The sequence below is a fragment of the Haemorhous mexicanus genome, chromosome 15, assembly GCF_027477595.1.
Source record: "Haemorhous mexicanus isolate bHaeMex1 chromosome 15, bHaeMex1.pri, whole genome shotgun sequence".
Classification (NCBI taxonomy): domain Eukaryota; kingdom Metazoa; phylum Chordata; class Aves; order Passeriformes; family Fringillidae; genus Haemorhous; species Haemorhous mexicanus.
Window position 1 is genome coordinate 3,603,011 of NC_082355.1, and position 23,054 is coordinate 3,626,064.

Sequence of the window (23,054 nt, forward strand, 5' to 3'; positions counted from 1 at the left end):
GGAGCTGGGGTTGGTGGAAGGGGCTTGGGGCAGAGGGCTGCAGTGTCCTGTGCTCTGTGCAGCAGCACAGCACTAACATTCCCAGCCGGGAGTGGCAGAGGGCACCTTGGTGCCAGCTGACAGCCGCAGTCAGCGGATGCAAGGACCGGAGGAGCGCCGGCCGCGATGTCCCCGTGTCCTTGGTGCTTTCCCTGTCCCCTGGTGGCTCGGCCGTACGCCCGCTCCCCGGGGCAGTGGGGCTTTGCCTGCCTCGCACCGGGCCTTGGAGGGATCTGCTCCCCGAGACCATCCTCAGGGGGAACGGGGGAGGGCGACCCATGCCTAATTAATGGCACGAGCTGGTGCGGAGCTCATTAAACCCCGGGCTTTAAACGGCGCTGCCGCCCGGCCTGGAGCGCGGAGCGGGGAGCGGCCCCTCACGCGGGTGGGGCCCGGAGCGGCGCCGCCCATTGGCCGTGGCGGGGCCGGCTCACGGCGGGGCGACCAATGGCGGGCCGGGGCGCGGCTGTTGCCAGGGGGACGGCGGCAGCAACAGACCCGCTCGTGCCGGCACCGGCCCCGGCCCCATAACGGCCCCTCACACCGGCCGCGGACACCACCGGCCCCGCACACCGCCCCGGCCACCATCGGCCCCTACACCGGCCCCGGCCACCATCGGCCCCTACACCGGCCCCGGCCACCATCGGCCCCGGCCCCACACCGGCTCCAAACACCGGGCCCAAACACCGGCCCCTGCCTCGCCACCATGGGCAGTCGCAGCACCCGGCCCACATCCCAAAATGGCCGGCCCGGCGGGGCGGACAGAGCAGACCAAAGCCTGGGCGCGCCGGAGCAGGACAGCCGGTACGTGAACCGGTGAGCGGCTCCTGCCCTGCGGAGACCGCTGTGGGGCCGGGGAGGGGCCGCCAGGTTCCCCGATCCCTCAGGCTGTTGCAGGGGAGAAACAGCTGCCTCTGGCTTCTTGCAGGTCGTGGGGACCCTCTCCTTCCTCTGCCCCCACGCTCGGCCCTATGACCGTGATGGGGCAGAGCGTCCTCCTCCACGACCGCAGAGGCAGTGTGAAGGTACTGCACAAGGACGAGAATATGGATGCCTTATTGGGCATAGACATAGACAGGTGGGAGCAGAGCTGGGTACAGGACCCCCAGCCCCACTGTGTGCCTGGGCAAGGGCAGGCATTTGTCCTGTCCTGCAGGCCAGAGCTCAGTGGGTGACATGCCACCTCCCTCCATGCAGGTCAGCAGGCAATCTGAACCAGCGCCGTGATAGTTCCCACAGCACACCGGTAAGGCCCATCCCTGCTCCAGTCGTAAGTTCCCTGCCCTTAGTCTCTGCACCTCTGCCCTTATGCACCATCCCCAGATACAACGAGCTCTGCGAGCACTCAGCATCCCGCTAGAGAGGCTGCATGTTATGAAGGGCCACATGATAGAGGACATGTGCAAGGGGCTGAGCCGCCAGACACATGCACAGGCCAAAGTGCGGATGCTGCCCACCTACATCTGCTCCACTCCCAACGGCACTGGTAAGGCAGCCCAGCCTGAGGATGAACTGTTCTGCTACTAGCAGCCCTGCACACCTCGCTGGAGTTGACCCTGAGGATGCTGGGGAGGGGCAAACCACTCTTGGATCAGTTATGGGTGTTCATAAGCTACTCTGCCACTCCCCAGTGCAGGGGCAGTAGCCAGAAGCTTGTTCCCTTGGCCCCTCTGAGAGTCTCAGGCTCTCAGGAGCTTCCCCCATGGGTCAGTGACTGTCCCTGGGGCAGGGCAAGGAGCAGATTTTGGGAGATCTGCCACAGGGAAGGCCTCTGCCTGATACTGTCTCTGTTTCCCCATAGAGAAGGGCAACTTTCTGGTGGTGGAGCTGTGCCAGACCCAGGTTCGGACCCTGCTGGTGACCCTCTACGGAGATGGAAACTTGAGCCCCCAAATGATGTACAAGATCTATGACCTGCCACAGGGCATCACGCAGGGCGAGGGGGAAGCGGTATGAGGAGGCCATGGCAAAGGGTGGCTGGTGCTGGGCTGCCCAGCATCACGGAGACTCAGCAGGGCACTGGGCTGGTGTTGGAGCTCGAGACTGCCTTTTGCAGCCTGGGTACTGAGCAAGGCAAGCAGCCCTTACCCCCAGTCATGACTTTGCAGCTCTTTGACTTCATTGCACAATGCGTGATCCAGTTCCTGGCCGAGACCATCAGCTCTGACACCAATGACTCTGATCTGTACCTCCCCTTGGGCTTTGTGTTCCCTTTCACCTGCCGGCAGACGCAGCTGGACAAGGTGAGGGGGAGAGCCCTGTCCCAGGCTGTGACCACAGCACAGCAGCAGTGGGGAGAGGAATCGTCCTGGTGCCAGAGGTCAATGGCTCTGCCCCATTTTCTCCACAGGCAGAACTCCTCTCCTGGTCCAAGGGCTTCAACTGCAGTGGTGTGGTGGGGAAGGACGTGGTGGAGCTGCTGCAGTTGGCCATCGATAAGCAGGCTATGCCAGATAAGGAAGGGGAGGCCAGTGGGGGAGGCGGTTGGCTGCGGAAGAACAGGAAATCCTCTCAATCTGCTTCTAGCCAGTCCCGCCATGTGGAAGTTGTTGCCCTGATGAATGACACTGTGGGCACTATGATGACCTGCAGCATGGAGGGGAGAGCCTGTGAGGTCGCCATGGTTGCAGGTGAGACTTGGGCATGGCGCATGCCATGGCGGTGGTGCTGGGGGGGCCCTGCTGGTGCTCAGCCCCATCACTCCTGCAGACAAGGGCTCCAACTGTTGCTTCATGGCCGAGGCATACCTGGTGGAAACAACAGAGGAGACCAGTGGGCGGATGTGTGTCAACACTGAGTGGGGCTGCTTTGGGGATGATGGCACCCTGAATGACCTCATCACACCCTACGATCAATCTGTGGATGAAGAATCTTCCAACCCAGGGGAGAAGAGGTGCTCTTTCTCCCCCAGAAAGGATAGGCTCCCCATCTGTCCCTAAGCATGCCAGACCCCACCAAGAGGAGCGTACATTCCCCTGCAATGCTCCTGGGTGCTCTTAAAGGGCCAAGGGTTGCTGCTAGGGAGGCGCAACTGACTCCCATGTGGGCTCAAACTCACACAGGTTTGAGAAGATGGTGGGCACCCTGTACCTGGGGGAGATTGTCAGACATGTGCTGATTGCCCTGACTGCTGAGAAAGCTATCTTCACTGGGACTGATGCTGCTGTCCTGAAGGAGAAGGGAGTGTTCACAATGCAGCATCTTCTGGAGATTGTCAAGTGAGTATCTGAGGACCAAAAGCGGCCATGGGTGGAAGGATGGGGGGCGATGGATGGGTGTTCCTGGCTGCGGGCTGGTGAACCTGCAGGTTGCTGCAAGGTGGTGATCTGCCTTCTAGCAATGAGGATGGCATAACTGAAGTTAAGAGGATTCTGGAGGCACTGGGGCTACAGCCAAGCGAGCGGGATTGCGGCCGGATGCAGCAGATCTGCCGGGCAGTGGTGGGGCGTGCTGCCACATTCCATGCCACTGGGCTAGCTGCCATCCTCAGCTACATGTGCCAGACCCGGGATTTGGAGTCGCTGATGGTCAATGTTGGGGTGGAAGGAGAATTGTTCGCAGGCTACCCCAGGTAATGAGGAACACAGGGCTCCCAGTGGGGTGCTACCCCAGTGGGATGCCTCACAACCAGCCCATGCTATCCTCTTCATCCTGGGCAGGTTTGAGGAGATCCTGCTGAGTGTGTCAAGGCTACTGGCCCCTGAGTGCATGGCCACCATCCTGGCCTCGAGAGATGGCTCTGGTCGGGGGGCGGCCATGGTGACAGCCGTGGCTTTGCGCCTGGCCGCCCAGCGCCGTGCAGTGGACGAGGTGCTGGCCCCACTACGGCTCAGCCGCGATGACCTGGTGAAAGTCCAGGCACTGATGAGGGAGGAGATGGATCGGGGCCTGGGTAAGGAGACCAATGCCAGTGCCTCTGTCCGCATGCTGCCCACCTACGTTAATCACACACCTGATGGCACAGGTAAGGGGCAGGGACACTGGCAGTGGGGTGCTGAGGAGGCTGTGGCCCTGTTAATGCACTGTGCTGGCTCCCTGCAGAGAAAGGGGACTTCTTGGCACTGGACCTGGGGGGGACCAATTTCCGTGTGCTGGTGGTGCGCATAACAGAGGATGGCATCACCATGGCCAGTGAGATCTACGTCATCCCAGTTAGCATCACACAGGGCAGTGGCGACGAGGTGAGGCTGAGGAGCTGTGACCAGTGGCTGGGGCGAGGGCGTGGGCATTGCCTCCCTACTTACATCATGGGGCCATGATGGGGCTGGGAGAGGTCCCCCCAGCATTGCCCCAGCCTAGGCCATGCTCACCATGCTCACTATCCACAGCTCTTTGACCACATCATTGACTGCATCATAGACTTCCAGACGAAGCAGAACCTGGTGACACAGGTGCTGCCTCTCGGCTTCACCTTCTCTTTCCCCTGCCAGCAAGTGGGCCTAGATAAGGTGAGGGGGTGGCTCCAGCACCAGGATGGTGGGAAGAGCCTCAGGATGTGTGCTGCCCTGGCCCCTGATCCGACCACTATTGCAGGCATTGCTGCTGACCTGGACCAAAGGCTTCAGCGCCTCAGGCTGCGTGGGACAGGACGTTGTCCAGCTGCTGCGCGACGCTGCCAAGCGCAAACGGGTAGGGAATGTCTGATGGCCTGTCCCTGTCCCCAGGGTACGGGGACCTGCATCCAGGTAGTGTCAGTCCCAGGAGCTGTCTGGATGCCACTAGACCATGTGTGTCCATCTCCTATTTGGCAGCATTTAGGGATGCAGGTGGTGGCTCTGGTCAACGACACGGTGGGAACCATGATGGCCTGTGGTTATGATGACCCCAAATGTGAAATCGGCCTCATTGTGGGTGAGGAGCACCTCTACATCCAGGAGGTCCCCTGTCTCCTCACCACCCCTCTACCCACCATGGCATGGCGACATGCCTTTACCAGACCTGCTGTGGGGGTGACACCAGCATGGCGCCTGCAGGGACGGGGACCAACGCCTGTTACATGGAGGAGATGAAGAACGTGGGCACTGTGGAGGGGGACCAGGGCCGCATGTGCATCAACATGGAATGGGGGGCCTTTGGGGACAACGGCTGCCTAGACCATCTCTTCACCCACTTTGACACAGTGGTGGATGAAACCACCATCAACCCGGGCAAGCAGAGGTGGGTGAGGGCCCTGGGGCAGGCGGGGTGGGAGCGGGTGTCTGTGCCTAGCTGAGGCTGTGCCTTGGATAGGTTTGAGAAGCTCATCAGTGGCATGTACCTGGGCGAGATTGTGCGTCAGATCCTGCTGGTAATGACAGAGAAAGAGCTCTTGTTCCAAGGCAAACCCTGCCCCAAACTCCAGACCAAGGACATCTTCAAGACCAAGTTCCTCTCTACCATCGAGCTGTGAGTGTTGGGTTCCTATGGGTTCCCTGAACCCAGGGTGGGGGTATCAGAACACCAGGTGAGGAGCCAGACTACATGATGTGGCACAGACAGGGTGATGGGGACAGTGATGGGGATGGGGACTCTGCTGCTAACAATGGCATTGGTCTGGACAGCAATGGGCTGGCGCTGCGGCAGATACGGACCATCCTGAATGAACTGGAGCTCGATGCCAGCTTCGAGGACTGTGTGCTGATGCGGGAGGTGTGTCAGACCGTGTCCCTGCGCGCGGCTCAGCTCTGCGCTGCTGGCTTGGCTGCTGTGGTGGAGAAGATGCGGGAGAACCGGGGCTTGGACCAACTGTCTGTCACTGTTGGGGTGGATGGCACCTTGTACAAGCTGCACCCATGGTGAGTGGGGCCAGGGGCGGCCAGCACCCATGGGGCATCCTTGCCCTATGAAGGGGTCTGTGATGGAGGCATGGTGTGCATAGGGTAGGTGCATCAGTCCTCACCCTCCCCTTCCATCCTGCCTAGCTTTTCCAGCAACCTCCAGACGACACTGAAGGACCTGGCACCCAACTGTAACGTGACCTTCATGCTATCAGAGGATGGCTCAGGGAAAGGGGCTGCGCTTGTGGCAGCTGTGGCCGATCGTGCTGCCAATGCCATGGAATAGTCACCATTCCAATAAAGATCTTTGGTCTGCATCTCCAGCTTCTGGGGGGATCATGAGGGGTGTGGGGCAGCGCATGGCCGGGCACAGCCCCACGTAGCAATATATATCGAATTTATTTACATTCACGTCCGGCAGACCCCCCGCCCGCGGCACCGCTATGTACATAAGGCCAAGTGTAAATACTTGAATGCACTTAATACAGAATTAAAAAAACGGGCTTTACACAACACGGCACGGGGCCTGGGGCCGCCTGGCCCCACACGCAGACACCACGACGGCACCGCACGCACGACGCACACCCCGTGCCCCCACCCAGTTCCCCACCATGGGGCTCTGGGACCCCCAGGGCTGGGCTGAGTCCAGCCGCCACAGTGCTGGAGGGGCCCGACTGCCATAGGGCAGGGGCATCCTGCCCTCCCAAGGGGGCCAGGTAGTCCTCCTCGTGCGCTGTGGGGCAGTAGGAGCCTGGTGGGCCAGCCAGGGCCCCACTTAGCCCCATGGTGGTGGTCCCCTGGGACCCGCCATGCTCAGCACTCAGCCTCCGAGAAGAGGGCACCGTCCTGCTTTCCAACCTCGGCCACGGCGGCAGCCAGCTGGGAGAGGTTGCCATTGGGGAAGTGCTGTGCTTCCCACAAGTTGAGAATCATGGCTGTGGGGCTGGCCTTCGAGGCGAAGAAGCTGAGATGGCTGGAAGGGGACAGAGGGACCATGTCAGGGCACAGGGATGGCTCCACATCCCATTATCAGCCCCGTACTAGCCTCACCTTGTTCAGCAGCCCTCTCCCGGGATGCCACAGCATTCCAGCATCCATCCATAGGTGCAGGATGAGGCCAGAACCCCTGGCCCCATCCAGCATGCCACCCCATCCCCAGCACTGTCCTCAGTCTGCATTACCTGTCAAGATTGAGCTTTTGTGCCAGTGTCCTCCAGTCGGCTCCCCGTGTGCCCGGTGGGTCCAGGCTGCTGATGATCTTTTGGCGGATGAGGAAGGGGATCTTGAAGGCACTGGGGCCCACCAGAGCCGGGGTGCCCACCTCGTCGGGGACCAGCCAGTCTGAAAACCTTGTGTCCTAGGGGAGAGCACGAGCAGGGAGGGAAGGGGATGTGAGGCAATCCTATGGCCACCTCAAGGAGTGGCCAGTTCTGCCCTCACCTTGGCGATGTTGAAGTTGACGGTGAAGCTCTGCCCGTCTCCCTCCACCTGCCAGACCCAGATCTTGCAGGCCAGCTCACAGGTGCTGGTGCTCAGGCGCTCCAGGGTGAAGGTGCAGTGCAGGAAGGGCTGCAGCCCGCTCCAGATGTGGTAGAAGGGGATCTCCTGCAGTGGGGTGACAGAACTGGGGGGTGTCAGAGTGGCAGGGACACCTCCCGACACCTCTATCCCCATCCTCACACACTGGCCAGACTCCTCACCTGGTAGCTGGCGAGGAGCTTGCTCTTCCAGAGGGAGCTGGGCATATCGTGGATGGAGAGGCGCAGGTTGTGGTAGCTGTCCTTGAAGTGCAGCACCCGGGGGGCTCCGATCAGCTGCCCTCCCAGCTGCTTCTCCAGCTGGATCACCTCCTGCCAGCACAAGCAGCAGTCAGGCAGAAGATGCCGCACACCAGGAGCGCAGCTCTTGCTCCAAGGCGGGACGGGCATGTTGGGGACCTCGGTACCTTGAGGACATCCTGGGTGTCACTGAGGCAGTAGACACGGATGTTGTACTCGAGTGAGGGGCAGGCGGCCGGCGCGAACAGGACCAGCTTGAGGCGCTTGGAGGCCGCCATGCTGAGGGACTCCCCGACCAGGGCAAAGCGCCCCAGCTGCTCCGTGAACACGTAGCAAGCCTGCGCTTCCAGCTGGCAGTAGTACAGCTCTGTGCATGGCTCAGCACCCAGCTGCAGCACGTCCTACCAGGCAGAGATGCACCTCAGCCGTGGCTGTCCCTCCTCCATCCCTGAAACCCCTTGCCCCTGCTCACCTCCCACGTGCCCTCACATGACTGCTTCTTCAGCCGGATGCTCCAGTTCTCAGCACTGGCTTCCACGCAGTGCCCCATGGCGAGGATGGCGGGGCGGGTGAGGAGGACCCCGGGGGGGCCACAGCTGACGATGGGGCTCAGCAGTGTCTGGCAGCCAGCCAGAGGCAGCCTGGGGCAGCGATGGGGGCAGCTGAGTCAGGACAGAACCCCCTCCAACAGCCCCGTGCCCCAGCAGCCCCAGCACCTACCTCACCTCCTCCTGCTTGTGCAGGGTCAGGTAGACCTCATAGATCTTCCCCCGTGGGATGGCATCGGGTGGGATGAGCAGGCTGATCCCTGGGGGGGAATGGGGTGCACACAGGGGGTGAGCCTCATGAGGACCCTGCCTGGCCTGGGCAGTGCTCTGGAATCCCCACCCCGCTGTACCTGTGTTGGGGATCATGAGCCGTCCCCCCAGGAAGTTGAAGGTGCCATAGGCCATGTTGTTGGTGCCGCGGGGCAGGGAGCGGAAGTAGCTCTGTGTGGAGAGCCGGGCCACGAAGTCAGCACCCTCGGCGGCGGGCGAGCTGTGGTGTAGCGTGTGCCGTCCAGCACCCAGCGGGCTCAGCAGGTGCCCATTGGGCAGCTGGAGCTTGGCAGGGCCATCCTGGCGTGGGCAGAGTGAGCCCTGGTAGGTCATGGTGGTGGTGCTGAGGTCTGGCTGGATGGTCAGCAGGCTGGGGTTGTCTGCAGCACAGAGCAAGCGACTGTGGTGCGAGGGCAAGGCAGAAACAGGGGGTTCCCAGCAATGGTACGCAGGCACAGTCAGCTCGAGAGGGCATGGGGCACACAGTCCCTGCCCCATAGGGCGCAGCCACAACCCCTGGGGATTTGACTATGTGGCATAGAGCACTGACCCCACAGTCAGGGACTCTAAGATGCAGAGTTCCTGTCCCTAGGTCAGGGTTCCCATAAGGCAAAGAATCAACTCGAGACCAGGGACCCCACAGGGCACAGATCCCAACCTGTAGGGGATGCCCTGAAGCAGACAGCCCCTGCCCAGAGACCCCCTGCCAGGTATGGCCACCTGCAGGTCCAAGGAACACCCTGTCTCAGTGTGGGTGCACTGTCCCTGCAACACTCACTCACCAGCCTTGCTGGGTTTGATGCTGACGGGCTGGAAGCCGGCGGTGAGGATGGAGGAATCGGCCACATCAGCGTCCAGGCCCCCCTTCTTGCGGCAGTACACCAGCACCCCCACCAGCAGCAGCAGCACCAGGCACACGGCCACGGCCACCAGCCCCACGTACAGTGCTACATCCTCTGCTCCGGGGGCAGCTGTATGGGGCAGGGCATCAGAACACATGGTCACCCCTTGGTCCCCTCTCCCAGGGGACAACCCTGCCATCCCCACTGTGCTCACCGTGGGTGCAGAGCTCAGAGGTGCAGTTACGGGTGTCCAGCTCGGGGCCATGACAATCCCGGCCTCCGTTGCGCGGCGCTGGCTCCGAGCACTCACGGCTGCGCCAGTGGGTGCATTCGGCCCCACACTCTGACCATTTGCTCCACTCCGACCAGGCACCGTCCACTGCAGGCACAGCTTGGGGTCAGTGCCCTGCTGCCACCCCCCTTCCCTGCCCCAGGGCCGGCAGAGACGGACACATAGGGGAATTGGAGAACAAGACATCTGGTGGGGACAGGGACTGCAATGGGCGCAGTGGGGAGTGCAGCATCGGCACGACGGGGCGGTGGCGGTGCCCCGAGAAGGGCAGGTACCTGGGCACAGGGTGGTGCAGGCGGTTTTCTGCACGTTTTGGCCCTCACAGAAAGCACCCCCATTGAGGGGTGTGGGGTTGGTGCACGTCCGGCTCCGCTTCTGCCAGCCCCGTCCACAGCTGGTGCTGCAGCCTGACCACTGCGTCCACGTTGACCAGCCGCCGTTCACTGGGTGGAGAGGGAGCCATCAGTGCCCTGCCACTAAGGGGACGCAGGGAGGGACAGGACAGGGAGAGTGACACCAGGGCAGCGTGGTGGGGACTGGCGTGGAGGGGCCATACCATAGACAGTGATGGCAGCAGAGGCGCTGCGGCGACGGGCCACGATGTTTTTAGCCACGCAGGTGTAGTTGGCGGTGTCGGCCAGGCGGGCCTGACGCAGCACCAGGCTGTGCTCTGGCGTCACGTAGACGTTGGCATCCAGTTCTGGGTCCACCAGCTCCTCGTTGCGCAGCCACTCCACCTGTAGGACACAGGGACATCACTGGGTGCCTGCCTGGGATCACACACATCATCGCGCTGGGTGAGGGGTATCCTCAGCCACATCCTGTCCTGCCCAGCTGCAGGGACCCACCTCGGCGGGGGGGATGCCCTCGGGAGGGCGGCATGGCAGCACGATGCCCTGCTCAATGGAGACCTCCCTGGCTGTTGGCTCCTGCTCGAAGTTCTTGCGCAGATCTGGGGAGGCACAGGGGTGAGATGGGGGGCTGGGGCCGGTGCCCCACACTCTGTCCAGACACCTGCAGACACTCACAGGCGATGCGCACGAAGGCCTTCTGGCTCTTGGTGGTGCCAGAGGAGCTCCAGGCCACGCACTGGCACCAGTACTCCTCCAGCCCAAAGATCTTCTCTACTTGCTGACGGGTGACCTCGATGCGCACTTCCATCACTGGCAGCCCTGGGACCGGACAGTGGCATGTCACACTGACATGCTGGGAGCTGTTCCCAATGCCCCAGCCCCAGGCAAGCCCCACCAAGAGTGGCACATGTGGCTCCCCAGGAGTGGGGCTGGCACCGCCGCTCCTGCTCGCGCTCACCGGTGCTGCGGTCGGTGCTGTGCTGCGTAACATGGTCACCTTGGTGCACCCACTCGCCATTGCACTTGAAGTAGATCTGCGTGGCAGGGGTGGCACGGCAGGCCAGGCTCACTGCTTTGTTCTTCACAATGTAGACATCCTCTGGCTCCAGCTGGAAGTGTGGCAGCAGGTCCGAGGATGCACCAGGTGCCGGGTTGGCCACGGTCGCGCTTTGCTGAGCACCTGTGGGGAGATGGGGCTCGGCCACCTCCGTGTGCCCTGGCTGGGACATGACCCACGCCGGCACAGCCACGTGCCAGTGGCCCTGCGCCTCCCTACTGTCCCTTCCAGCAGCAGTGCGGCAGCCCTGTCCCACCCTGCCATCCATCAGGGAAAGCAGCCACGCAGTGGCTGTGCCCGCTGAACCCTTGCCGATCCCTCATGTCCTCACTTAGCACTAATGAAAAGGAAATGTAGTGTGACCAACAAGGGCCATTGCTCACGCCTCTGGGGCGCCTGCCGCCCCCTTCCCCAGCACGCTGTGAGGCACTGACCAGGGGCCACATCCTGCCCTGCTGCACCCCAGAGTGGCACAGGGATGCTGGACAAGGAGTGGTGACACTGCAGGGTGGCACAGCAGTGTGTCCTATCCTGTGCCACTGACACACTTACATGGCACATAGGGGCTGGCTGTCCCCAGGGTGGTGAGGATGGCTCACCGCTGGACGGACATGCCCTCATGGGGATAGCAGTGCTGGGGACATGACCCATGGCACAGTCCTAAGATATCTACATCCCCCAACCCAGACAAGGCCAGGTGTCTCTTCTCCCCCCACCCCGCCGGTGCCTGCTGTGGAAAGAGTTAATAAACCAGGGCCCTAAATAAGCATTTGATTAACAAACGATAAAATAGCGATTGTGTCACTGAATGAAGCTGTAATTGCTGCTGCTAATTGGCTGGTTAGGATTTAATAAGCAATTAAATGGGATGGAATGCGCAGTAATTAAGTACCTTCGTTTGGCAACCACCAGCCACTCCCCATGTGCCCGTGGGACCCTACTGCCTGTGCCCACCCCGGTTGGCTCCCGCCCGGCACGGCCTCCTGCGTGACGGGAACGCGAGCGACACGGGGGTCCCTTGGGCTCTTCCTGAGTCCCCCAGGGAGTCTCCAGGCCCTGCCGCTCCCCCCAGCTGGCTCAGGCCCCTCGGAGCCGGGGAGTGGGCGCCGACGAGCCCGCCGCGATGCCCGCCGGGACGGGCAAGGTGCGGCAGCTAATTTACGCGGGGAAGATAAACGGCGACCATAACGCGCCGGTTATTACCCCATCAGCACTTTTACAATGTCACTGGCAATTAATTTAATTAAAACTCCTGTCGGGGATATACAGGCATTTCATATTTCACTGGTTTAACGACCCCCCCAGCCGCAGCCTGGGGCCGGCCCGGGGGTCACGGCACGGACAGGCGCTGCGGTCCCCGGCGCGGTGCTGTCCCCGTGCCGGCTGCGGCACAGCCCGCCGCATCACCCGCGGGTCCCACCGCTGTGCCTGCTGCTCGGGCACCCCGGGTGCCCACACTGCACTACCCGTGCTGGCATGTGGGCTCTGGGTAAATAAACCCAATTTATTTATGAAATGCCATGTTTGCTGCTGCACAGCATCGCGGCTGCCTCCCGCCCGGGCGGCTGTGGCAGACGCGCCGGGTGAACTGTGCTGCGGGACCAGCTTTTTAATCACACGTGAAATGAGTACAGCGATTGCCGAGCTGCGTGTCTATCCATCACGGCTGAGTGGAGGGGCGCAGGGAGCCTGGGACCAGCAGCAAGGCGTGGAGGAGGCAGGATGGGTAAGGAGCCCCCGCAGCTGCCCACCCAAGCGGGGTGCTGGGTGCATTGCAGGCGGGGTGGGGAGAGCATGGACAGCAAACAGAGCTGGGGATGTGCAGTGAGCAGCCAGGGTGCTGCCCAGCCCTGATGTCTGGCTGCTGAGCACTGTGACAGGCACTGGTGAGGCTCTGCGCTGTGGTGTGGGCATGGATGGAGCCATGTGGCACAGCCAGGACGCTGGAGCTGGCCTGGAGCCCTGTGAGGGAGCAGGGGAGCTATGATCTGAGTGCCCCATGCACCACAGACACCCCCTTAATGACGGGTACCCTACACACCGTAGGCTCTGCACGCACTACGAGCACCCCACTCACCCTGTGACAATCCAATGGACCATGGCCGCCCCACGCATCACAGTTATGCCAAACACCTCGGGAATCTCATGCACTGTGGATGCATATCACACACTCTGTGGGCACCTCACATCCCCGTGCCCTTCGGTCCCTCCATGCCCTGTGGGTCCCCCCCCTGTGGACCCCTCCACGCCACAGCCTTTCTTCACAGCATGGGCATCTCCCACAGCACAGACACTCCTCCCAGCACAGGCTTTCTGCACCCCACTGCTGCCCTGCTCTCTGCAGCCCCCTCCACACACTGCAGGCCCCACCGTGTCCTGTGGGTCCCCCCAGAGCGTGGCACCCCCAGCCCGTGGGTGCGGGCGCAGCGTGGGCGCTCCGTGGGCAGCGGCCCCCCACGTGGCGCGTGCCGGCTCCCGCATCCGCCTCGCGCTCACCTGCCGCTGCGTTGTCATGGAAACAGGCGAGATGCTTATGTCACCTTGGCAAAGGGAACCGGGAACTTCGGCGGGGACGGCGGGGAACAAGCGGACGGGGTGGGGGGGCCCTGGGTTCCACACGCCCCTCGCCCCTCCCTCACCGTGGCAGGGCACAGACTCGGCCGTTCTCCCTGCAGCCAAAGGAGTGACTGGGAGCACAGTTTGCTCCAGCGCCGACAAATCTCAGCCTGGAAGGTCGGTGCATTAAGCAGGGCTTTAATATCAATTATCCCCCTGACACGTGGGCTAACGAGTGGTGCCTGATGGAGGGGAAGGGTGGTGGGCTGGGGAACAAGTCTGTGACAGCCAGCTCAGGGTGCAGAAGGGATGGGGACACCCCGCTGTGAGCTCTGGGCACCCACCCCTGCCTTTGTCACAGCACTGTAGGACCCCCAGCTGCTCCTGCTCCCCACGTACAAAGCTCCCCCTGTTTTCTGCCACCCCAGGTGGTCACACAGCCTCTCACCGTAGCACCTGGGCTCCCCAGCAGCAGAAACACAAGGTGTTCTGGTGTTACTGGTCAAGGAGAGACCGCGGGACACGGCACTGCCCATTTTGGGGGTGGGGGGGGCACTGATAGGACACACCAGGCTCCCATGGGTGCCCCGGTATGGTCCCTCTGGTCGTCAAGGGGCCGACCCTGCCTGGGTGACGGTTCCTAAGTCCCCAGCAGTGCCGGGAGCAGCCTGGTGGGTGCCTCCGTGCCTGCCGCGGGGAGACACTGAGAAGGTCAGCGTGTTCTTGGCGAGGAGAGGCTGCGGCAGCGCCAGCCCCGGCACCGGCACGGCCACTGGGAGCCAGGGGGCACAGCTGCCCCTGGGAGGGAGCAGGTGGCTGCCTGCAGTGGGACAACGGCACGGCTCTGTCTGAACACTGCTGCCCACCACATGTGCCACCCCCGATGGGGCATCCCACCTCATCCTCCCTGTGCCCCCACCCCCTGCATGCTCCCCTGCCTGCTGCTGCCACTCTGGGGACCTCAATGCCAGCACCTGCCTCCACCACTGTGCCACTCCATGGACTTCCCCAAATCCCCCGTGGGCTTTGCAGCCGGCAGATTCGCTCCCAGCTGGTGCCCCATCCATCGAGTCGTGCCAGGCCTGGCACACCATTAACATGAAAGATTTCCTCACACTTTGCTGGCGCTCAGCCTTCACCCCAGCATCAGGTAATTAAAGCCATAATTGCTGTTGATTGCTCCGGCCTTAACGAGGGAAGGGTGGGCATCAGGGGGAGGGTAGAGGGTGCCCAGCTGTTCCCAGGGGAGCCTGGGGGTGCCAACCCTGCACACAGGGGTCCCCGTCGCTGGCACTTTGCTCTCTGCAGGGTGCAGAGAAGGGAACTGGCACAACTCACCACAATCAAAAAGCTCGTCTGAGGCTTTGAGCTGGGTACCATCCTGCTGGGAGAGGCTGGCTCTGAGGCACGGTCAGCTGGTGTTGTCTCTGGGAGACCCCCCAGACGTGGGCCACAGCACTACCCAGCACTGCCCAGCTGCTCTGACCCTCACCTGGGGCATCAGAACATTGCCAAACACTTCCCTTGCACCCAACGCAGCACCCCACACAGTCCCACAGCAATGCCAGGCGGGTGCCAGTGCCAGCCTCGCCTGGGCAGAGAGCCAGCAGGGTCGGATGCCAATGCTGGGCAGCAGGACCTGGCTCCTGGCCAGCCTGGCACATGCTGAGCACTGGGGACGATGTGACTACGGGCACATGATGCCAAGGCTACCTCCATGCTCCAATGGGCACCGTGTCCCTGGGGGTGTCCCCTCCCCTACCCTGGACCGTGTCGCCAATTTTCTGGCGTGTCCCCACGAGCTGGCCATTGTCCGGGCCCCTCAGGCGTGTGGCCCACGTGTGCCAGCCCTAGGGCACGGGGGAGGCTGGGTGGAGGTGCCTGTCTCCCGGTGAGGGTGAGTGCCTGGCAGCGTCTGGGCGCTGATGAAGCGAGTGCTGGTTGTGAATGAATTAGGCGGGTTTGCATGACAATAGAGCTGCCTAATTACGGATTTGAGCTGATACTGCTCTCCCCATTACATGCAATTAGCATGTGCCAGGGCGGGCTGGGCTCCCAGCGCCCGCCCAAGGCTGCACGCCCTGGCTGTGCCCGCACATGACCCCCGCTGCACCATGCCCGGGGTCTGAGGACAATGGTGCCAGTGCCACCAAAGGCAGCCGGAGGTGGCAGCCCCTCCCCAGGGACCACCTCTGCCTGCTTGAGGGCTACTAGCCCCGGCATCCAGCGCTGGGCATTCTTCCCCAGGCACACACAGAGCCTGAGAGGGGACATGCTCCCGACCAGCTCTGGGCAGCTGAAGAACCCCACAGATCCCAGACCCTCTGTGCCAGCAGGACTCGTGCCAAGACCTGCCAGTCCCTCTCAGCAGCACAGCATGGGGAAGGGGTCCCGTGCTCAGTGCAGGATGAGGGGGTCCCCCTGCTCAGTCGAGCACTGGGATGGTGGAGGACACAAGGCTGGCCCAGTTCACCGTGCAGGAACTGTCTCTGGGGTCTCGATCCCGAGAAGCCGAGCGGGTTTCCCGGCTCTCCTTTAACTGACAGTGGGAAGCAAAAACTCTGGCCAAGCCCTGGCCCCACCAGGAGGAGTGTCAAGGTCACCCTCAGTCCTGCATCCCACCGGAACGGGAGGGGACAACAGTCCCAGGTGCCAGTGTCCAGCCCCACAGTCTCTCCCCTCTCACCCACGGGTGTCACTCAGTGGTGATGGCAGCCCTGGCATCTCACAACGCTATGGCAGCAAGGGCTGTCTGAGAGATCTAGGACCTGAGAACCCCATCCTGCAGGAGCCCCAGCAGAGCAGGGTCTGGGGGCCCATGGGGAGCAATCTGCCTGACACCCCCCTGGGAACAGCACCCAAAGAGCAGGCAGATGGCAGAGCCAAGGGGTACTGGGCAACTGCGACTGACTGGATGAGGACAGGGTCCCAGTGTGCCCAGTCTGGAGCCAGCCCACCTCAGCCTTCCCATGAGCAGACATCCAATCCATGGACCAGCGATTGTGCTGACAGACAGAGCAGTGCTGGCACGGAGGGTGCACCCCTGGGCACAGGGAAGGGGGGACAGTGGGACATGCACAGCACTCAATCCCCATGCCAACATACCTTGGGCACCAGCATCAGTAACAGGGTGGTCTCGTGTGCTGCTGGCCACCCGGTGGGCCAGGCTACGAGGTGCCTGCAGTGACTCCGGGGGTGCCCAGCCCCTGGTGGCACCGTCAGCATCCTGGTTCCCTCCCGCAAGCACCTGCCAGGCTCTGCACGCTTTGATGTAGTGCCAGCCCCGCGTGGCACCGTGCCAGAACAAACAGCCCTGGGCAGGCTGCGTCTGCCGCGTGCTCGTGCTGACAGCCGGCACGGCACGGCAGCTTCCCGGTGCCCGGCAGCTTCCCGGTGCATGGCAACTACCTGGTGCACGGCACACTCCAGCCCTGCCCTCCCCACAGAGGCACCAGTGCCCAGCCAGGCACAGGTTGTAGGGTGCTGTATGATGCAACGACCTGGGCTGCCAGGCTCTGGGGCATCAGGCTGTGGAGTGCAGTGGTTGGGGGCTGTCTGCTGGAGTCTGGGGGTCCCTGGCAGCCCGGGGAAGTCAGCAGCAGAACGTGGTTTGTGCACAGTTAGAGCAGAGTCCGTGGCTCTGGCCAGAGGAGCTGGAGAAGGAGCCACTGTGAGGCTGGGGCAGGAGATGTGACAGGGCCTGGCACTGGCTGCAGTGATGCCAAGGGGAAGGGTCCATGGCACAAATGGGCCAGGGGCAGCTCTTGGGAAGGACCCTGCCCCCCTGCCCTTGCCCACCTGCCGGTGCAGCAGCTGAGCAGGGCAGCCCCCCAACTTGGGAGCTCGCCCCTCACTGCTGCCCATGGGTGACCCCCAGTCCTCGCTGCTGTTCTCACCCTTCCCCTGCGGGCTCCAGCGGAGAGGCAACTCACAACCAGGGACACTGCTCCACCAGCAGGCAGGGGCCCTTTGCCTGGACACCTGGGTTCGCTGTCCCCAGCCTGTGGCTTGACGAGCCTGGTGAGGGGAGCTGTGCCATGCCATGCTGTGCCATGCCTTGCCAGGCTGGAGCAGAGGCCCAGCCTACCCTGTTTGTGCCAAGCAATGGCTGTGCAGGTGACTGGGCTCAGTCGTGCTGCGGCCGGCTGTGAGTTGCCTGCCAAGCGAGAGATGGGGACCAGCACCACACCACACAGCCTGAGCCGGGGCTGGCACCTCCAGGCTCCTCACACCTCCTGTCACAGGGCGTGCATGAAGTGCTCGGGTGCACCCCCTGCCCTTCTGCCCCCCATCTCCATCCATCCTCACAGTTCCCACGGGTGATGTGGGGACAGCCGTGGTCCATGCCCGGCTGGGGTTGGGTGCATACAGCACCCTCCATATAGAGTCTCCTGTACCCAAGAGGTGCCCACCCACTACGCCGCCTCTGCAGCGTCCCCCTGCAGACGGGGCCACGCTGGGAACGCGGGGTCCCTGGGGATGCCCAGACGGTTGCAGGGAGCACCGGGGCTGCAGCTCCTCTGGGCGTCTGCCGTGCCCGCCAACGCACTGAAACCACGCTAGGGGACATCTCTGCTGGCGGGTGGAGGGTCAGGGGGCCGGGACCCTCGGGCGCAGAGGGGGGGTCCCGTCCCCCCCACGGGCCCCCCGCAGAGCTCACGTCCAGCCTCGCGCATCTCCCCGCCCCCAGCCTGGTCCTTTGTCTGCAGCCGCCACTTCCCGTCTGCCGTGACACCTGCCAGCGGCCGCCAGCCCCGGGCACCCACCGTACTCCCGGCCGCCGACCGCACGGACCGGCCGCCGGAGCGACCAAGCCCCGGGGGTCCATGCGGCCGGTCCCGCTCCTGCCGGGTCCTGCCCTGAGGGGCATTGCCGGGGGCGGCCGTGCTCCGGACCGTCGGCGTCTGCAGCACCACCGATACAGTCCCGCATGCTCCCCGCACGACCACCCACGCGCACCCCCGCGGCGTGACAGCACCCTCCGGGCTATCCCGTCACCGCGGTCCCCCGTGTCCCGGCCAAGTGATGGCAGCGGCAGGAGCACTGTGCCAGCGGCAGGGATGCTGTGCGTTGGGCAGGGACACCACGCGTGGGGCAGGTGCGCTGCGGACACCGCTGCCCGGCGCTGGCAGGGCCCCGGGGGAGCGGAGCCGTGGCGGGGAGAGCCAGCCCCCCCTGTGCGGGCAGAGTCCGGGGCAGTGCCGGCGGGACACGCGTGTGCGGCCACGCTTGGGCGAGGGGCGGGGGGCAGCAGTGCCTGCCGTGGGGCGGGAGACACATCCCCGTTCCGGGAGGGCGCCCCACCAGCACCCGAACCTCCCAGAGCCAGCGGACATCCCGCACGGCGAATGAACGGTCCCCGTCCCCGGGAGGGCACCGGAGTCCCGCTGGACGCCCACCCGCGGCCGCTCCCCGGGTGACCTTGCCCGGCGCCCAGTCCCGGGTCCCCGCCGCGCCGCCGGTCCCCCCTCCTGCCCAGAGCGCGGTGCCCGCGGGAGGCGGCGGTGACTCACCGGCGGCGGCGAGCAGGGCAGCGGCGAGCAGGGCACCGAGCGGCCCCGGCGCGGCGGCGGCAGCGGCGGCGGCGGCGGCGGGGGGGGGCCCGGCGGCGGGGCGGCCGCGCACCCATGGCGCGCCCCGCGGAGCGCTGCGGGGCGAGGGAGCAGGGCGGGCCGCGCTCCGCGCCGCCCTCAGCGGGCCATGGCGCCCCCGCCACCGCCACCGGCCCCGCCGCGGCTGCCGCCCGCCGCCGCGCCGCTCCTCTCCGCCCGGGCGCCGCCAATGCGGGGCGGGAGCGCGGACCCGCCCGCGGAAGGGACGGCGCAACAGCTGGGCGCGCCCCCGCCGCCGCCCCCCGCCCGCAACGCCGGCAACGCTCCCCCCGCTGGCACTGCACCCCCCCGCCTCTGCACACACCCGAGCCGGCACGGGGGGTCCGCACCGTTCCCGAGCGCAGAGCAGCGCGGCTCCCCCAGCGTGCATCCCCCCCGGGCACGGCGCGTCTCTCGGCACGGCGTCACTCCCCTCTCCGGGACGCCCGCGGGCTCTGCACCCCCCGGGACAGCTCACACCCGCTACACGTTTCATCTCCCCTCCACGCCCCACTATACCCCAAGCCCCTGCTGCACCACCAGGTGATGCCCAGGGATGCTCCCCAGCACAGCCTGGCATCCCACAGGAAATGTCACAGAAGAGGGACCACGATCTTTGTGGCAGCGTGGGTCACCTGTGGGACCCCACCTTTCTGCCACACATGGCACTCTGGCCTCAAGGTACCCCATGCTCAGCCACACTGGCCTCTCCCACGGGATGCAGATGCAGGATGTCGCCTCTTCCCTCTCTGTCCCTTCCCTGCACCCTGCCAAGGTGCCCACAAGCAGTGTTGCCATCACCAGAGGGCAGTTGCAACGTGGGCAAGGGGCAAAGGTCAAAGGGGGCTGAGGCTGTACCGGAGTGCCCGGTGTGCTTCCTAAACCCTGTGGCAGCCAAAGCCTGTGGCAGTTGTGCCAAGCAGCCCTGTCTCCAGCAGCAGGGGCCAGGCAGTGGCTCCCAGCGTCGTGCAGCAATAATTTCATTAGCGGCATCAGGAACAATTAACAACTGCTCTGATGCCTTTAAGAGCTGAAGCGTGTGTGAATCCAGCCCAGCTCTCCCGGGTGGCACCGGCTGTGTTGTGGCCTCCCTCCACCCCAGCACAATGTTGGCAGTGCCAGGCAGAGTCGAGCCCGCTGCCAGCACTGCTCCAGGATGAGGCCAGAGCCGTCTCCCCTCACCACACACCTCCCCGGACCTCCTGTGCCAATGCAGTCCTGGACCAGCCATGCACACAAGTAGGGCAGCAATTGTGGGGTGACACCCGTGGGTGCCCATTTTCATCCCACCATGCTGCCCCAGGCAGATCCATGAGCCCCGGGACATCTGCCTGGACATTGGTGGGGGCCAGTGGCAAAGGAGATCCCCAGCACCCTGTAAGCAGAGCTGTGGTGCAGCAATAACAGCCCTCCTTCAGGCTGGCTCGTTATTACTGATGGCATTTGCATGGAAACAGGATGTTTTTACTCCTTGCGGCTCCATCTGCTCCTGCTGAAGTCACCGCTCTGCACATGAGCTCCAGGGGGCTGCCATGGGAACGGGGGCGAGCTCCCCCGCAGTGCCGGGACCCCCAGCTCGGGCTCCCATGGTAGCCAAACCCCCCAGGCAAGCAGCAGGACAGGGCAAGGTGGAGGTACCCAGTGCAGATGGCACCTGCTGTGGGCACCCAGCACGGTGCTGCCCTGGGCAGCACAGTGGGGAGGGGGCTGGGGGTCCCACGTGTGATGCCAGCCCCATCTGCTCCTTGCACCTCTCTCCTGGGATGGCTTCCAGCTCCTGCTCCTGGCTCTGCGCCGGCAGTGCCAGCAACAACACTCCCACCCCCTGGGCACCCACTGCATCCTCCCTGTCCCAGTGCCCAGCTGAGGGTGCCGGTGGTGCCCAGTCCAGCCTCAGCTTCTCTCAGTTCCCTCCGTGCCATGGAGGGGCCATGCCAAGGCTGTGTGGTGTCACCCTGCATGCCCCTCCTGTGCTGCAGGCCAGCGTGGCTGGGTCATCAGTGCAGAAGTGGCAGGGTGCACTGACGAATGAATAAACGCTAATTAATACAGATTGAGGAGATCACTTTTAATTCCACTTGCTTTCCCTCTTGCTGAAGAGAAACGGAGGGGATGGATGAGCCAGATCCTGCTCTGCAGCTGCCAGAGCCCTGAGTCCTGCTGCCAAGGGTCAATGTCTGCTTGGCGCATGCCCTTGAGGGCATCTGGGACCCCTGCCCACCTGCCAGTGTGGTGTGAGGGGCTGCAGCACATGGGGAGCCACAGGAATCAGAGTCTTTGAGGAGGAGATTGCAGTGCCTGGCTGGCCCAGTGCCTTCAACCCCACATGCTCAGCATCTGGGTGTCCTGCAAGCCCCAGGGGGATGCCAGAAACTGGTCCCACTGGGTGCTGTAAATGGATTATTACTCAGAGTAATTAAGGTGGAATTAAAAATTAATTCTGCTCTCCAGTGTTCCACGGTCATGGCTCAGCCACGTGCTACAGCCATTGTGTCAGGGCTTTCTTCTGAAAAAGATTGGATTAAGGTGGAGGTGGGGGGAGGGCATCACCTGGTGAGCAGTGGTACACCCAGGCTCTGTGGGCTGCAGCTGCAGCTCCCTAGGGACGTCACCGCCCTGGAACTGCTCACCTCTCACCACATGGCCCAGGTGCCACTTTTGTCTGGGCCAGCTGGGGTGAGGCAGCTCCCACCACCACGGAGCCTGGCAAGCCCCTGCCTGTGCTGTGCCCGACCTCCTGCTCAGCCCTGGCAGCCACGGGCAAGGCCAGCCCTGAGATTTTCTAAACTCCCATCAAATATTTAAGTAGATATTTGAGCTCATGTATAATGGATCGCCCCGTGCGCTGCCTCCCTCTCCATTTGTGGTATTTAAGGAAGGCGAATATTAAACACCATTGTATTAGCAAAACCGCGCCTGCTTAATTGAGTTACAAACAGGAAAGGTGCTGATGGGTAAACAATGCATAATGCAGGGACCCAGGGTATGATGTGGCTGCCCTGGTGCCAGGCAGGGCTCTGCAAGGCTTGGGACAAGAGGGTGCTCCAGCAGGGTGGGCACTGGTGCTGATGGTGTCAGTGGCAGAGCCAAAGGTGTGAGGAACACATGTGCTGTGTAACAGAGAGGTGACAGCATGGCACAGCACAGCAGGGCACGGGACAGCTTGGCTTGGGATAACGTGGCACGGTGTGGGACATCCCAGGTGTCATCCTGCACAGGCATGCTCAGAAATGGAGCCAGTGAGAACAACCCCAGCTACACAAGGAGCAGAAAGATTATGAAAATGAAAAGTAAATAAATATGGATGTTGAGGACCTAATTCTGATAAGAGGATTTTCAAAATTAGCCATTTGCAAGAGTAGATTAACGATGCACAGTGCTGGGGGTGGGAAGGGCTCCTTTAGGATGTGCAGCAAAGCCCATTGGGAACAGCCTGTTCCTTGTAGCCCTAAGCACCCAAAGAGTCACTCCCCACTTTTTGAGGAGATGGATTTGCTACTGCTGTGGATGAAAATGAGGTGGCCAGAAGCACAGTGTGGTGCCACTCTGCAAATACGAGTTCTGCAGACACAGTACTAGGGTGCCAGGACCTCACCACAGAGAATCGACATCTGGCAGCACTGGGATGCAGGTGCTGGCACCCAGGATGACCCACTCCAAGCATTGCAGTGGGTGCTTCTGGATGGAGCTGGTGATGACACCCCCCTGGGAGCACTGTGGGTGCTGGGGCAGGGGCACCTCTGTATGCTCGGAACAGGGGCAGGAGGCTGCTGGGACTTGGAGAGGCTTTTTGCATCCTCTGACTGGGATTTTCTATTCAGGCAGCCAAGTAGAAATCTCATTACAGACTGGCACAAAGGCAATCCCCATCCCTGTCCCCACACCAGGCTAGGGGCAGGCAGGGTGGGCACAGCTGTGAGCAGTGTGAGGTTGTTCTGGCCATGGGCAGCTAGTGGGCTGCGAGTGGCCATT

General features: G+C 63.2%; 2 protein-coding genes across 2 annotated transcripts; one reads left to right on the forward strand and one right to left on the reverse strand.

Annotated features, from left to right (window-relative positions):
- Window positions 1-546: 546 nt before the first annotated feature.
- On the forward strand, window positions 547-6,112 carry HK3 (hexokinase 3). The gene is made up of 19 exons (XM_059860109.1): window positions 547-843; window positions 968-1,117; window positions 1,237-1,285; window positions 1,363-1,525; window positions 1,841-1,989; window positions 2,148-2,282; window positions 2,390-2,669; window positions 2,749-2,932; window positions 3,102-3,257; window positions 3,377-3,610; window positions 3,699-4,003; window positions 4,081-4,220; window positions 4,368-4,487; window positions 4,573-4,668; window positions 4,791-4,890; window positions 5,013-5,196; window positions 5,269-5,424; window positions 5,580-5,813; window positions 5,940-6,112. The coding sequence occupies exons 1-19, from the start codon at window positions 746-748 to the stop codon at window positions 6,079-6,081; spliced, it is 3,075 nt and encodes a 1,024-aa protein (XP_059716092.1). The 5' UTR covers window positions 547-745; the 3' UTR covers window positions 6,082-6,112.
- Window positions 6,113-6,175: 63 nt separating this feature from the next.
- UNC5A (unc-5 netrin receptor A) lies at window positions 6,176-19,120 on the reverse strand. Its single transcript, XM_059860110.1, is given in 17 exon segments — window positions 6,176-6,768; window positions 6,977-7,152; window positions 7,236-7,400; window positions 7,496-7,645; window positions 7,741-7,974; window positions 8,046-8,214; window positions 8,294-8,381; window positions 8,472-8,771; window positions 9,174-9,362; window positions 9,448-9,612; window positions 9,801-9,968; window positions 10,082-10,262; window positions 10,374-10,477; window positions 10,554-10,697; window positions 10,837-11,058; window positions 19,005-19,089; window positions 19,091-19,120. Coding segments are annotated over 17 exon segments (2,730 nt in total). The 3' UTR covers window positions 6,176-6,608.
- Between the last annotated feature and the right edge of the window lie 3,934 nt (window positions 19,121-23,054).

Coding starts and splice junctions, on each gene's coding strand:
- HK3 (XM_059860109.1), top strand. CDS start 746: ATGGGCAGTCGCAGCACCCGGCCCACATCCCAAAATGGCCGGCCCGGC. Junction 4,891..5,012: donor TGAAATCGGCCTCATTGTGG/GTGAGGAGCACC, acceptor TGGCGCCTGCAG/GGACGGGGACCAACGCCTGT. Junction 5,425..5,579: donor TTCCTCTCTACCATCGAGCT/GTGAGTGTTGGG, acceptor TGGTCTGGACAG/CAATGGGCTGGCGCTGCGGC.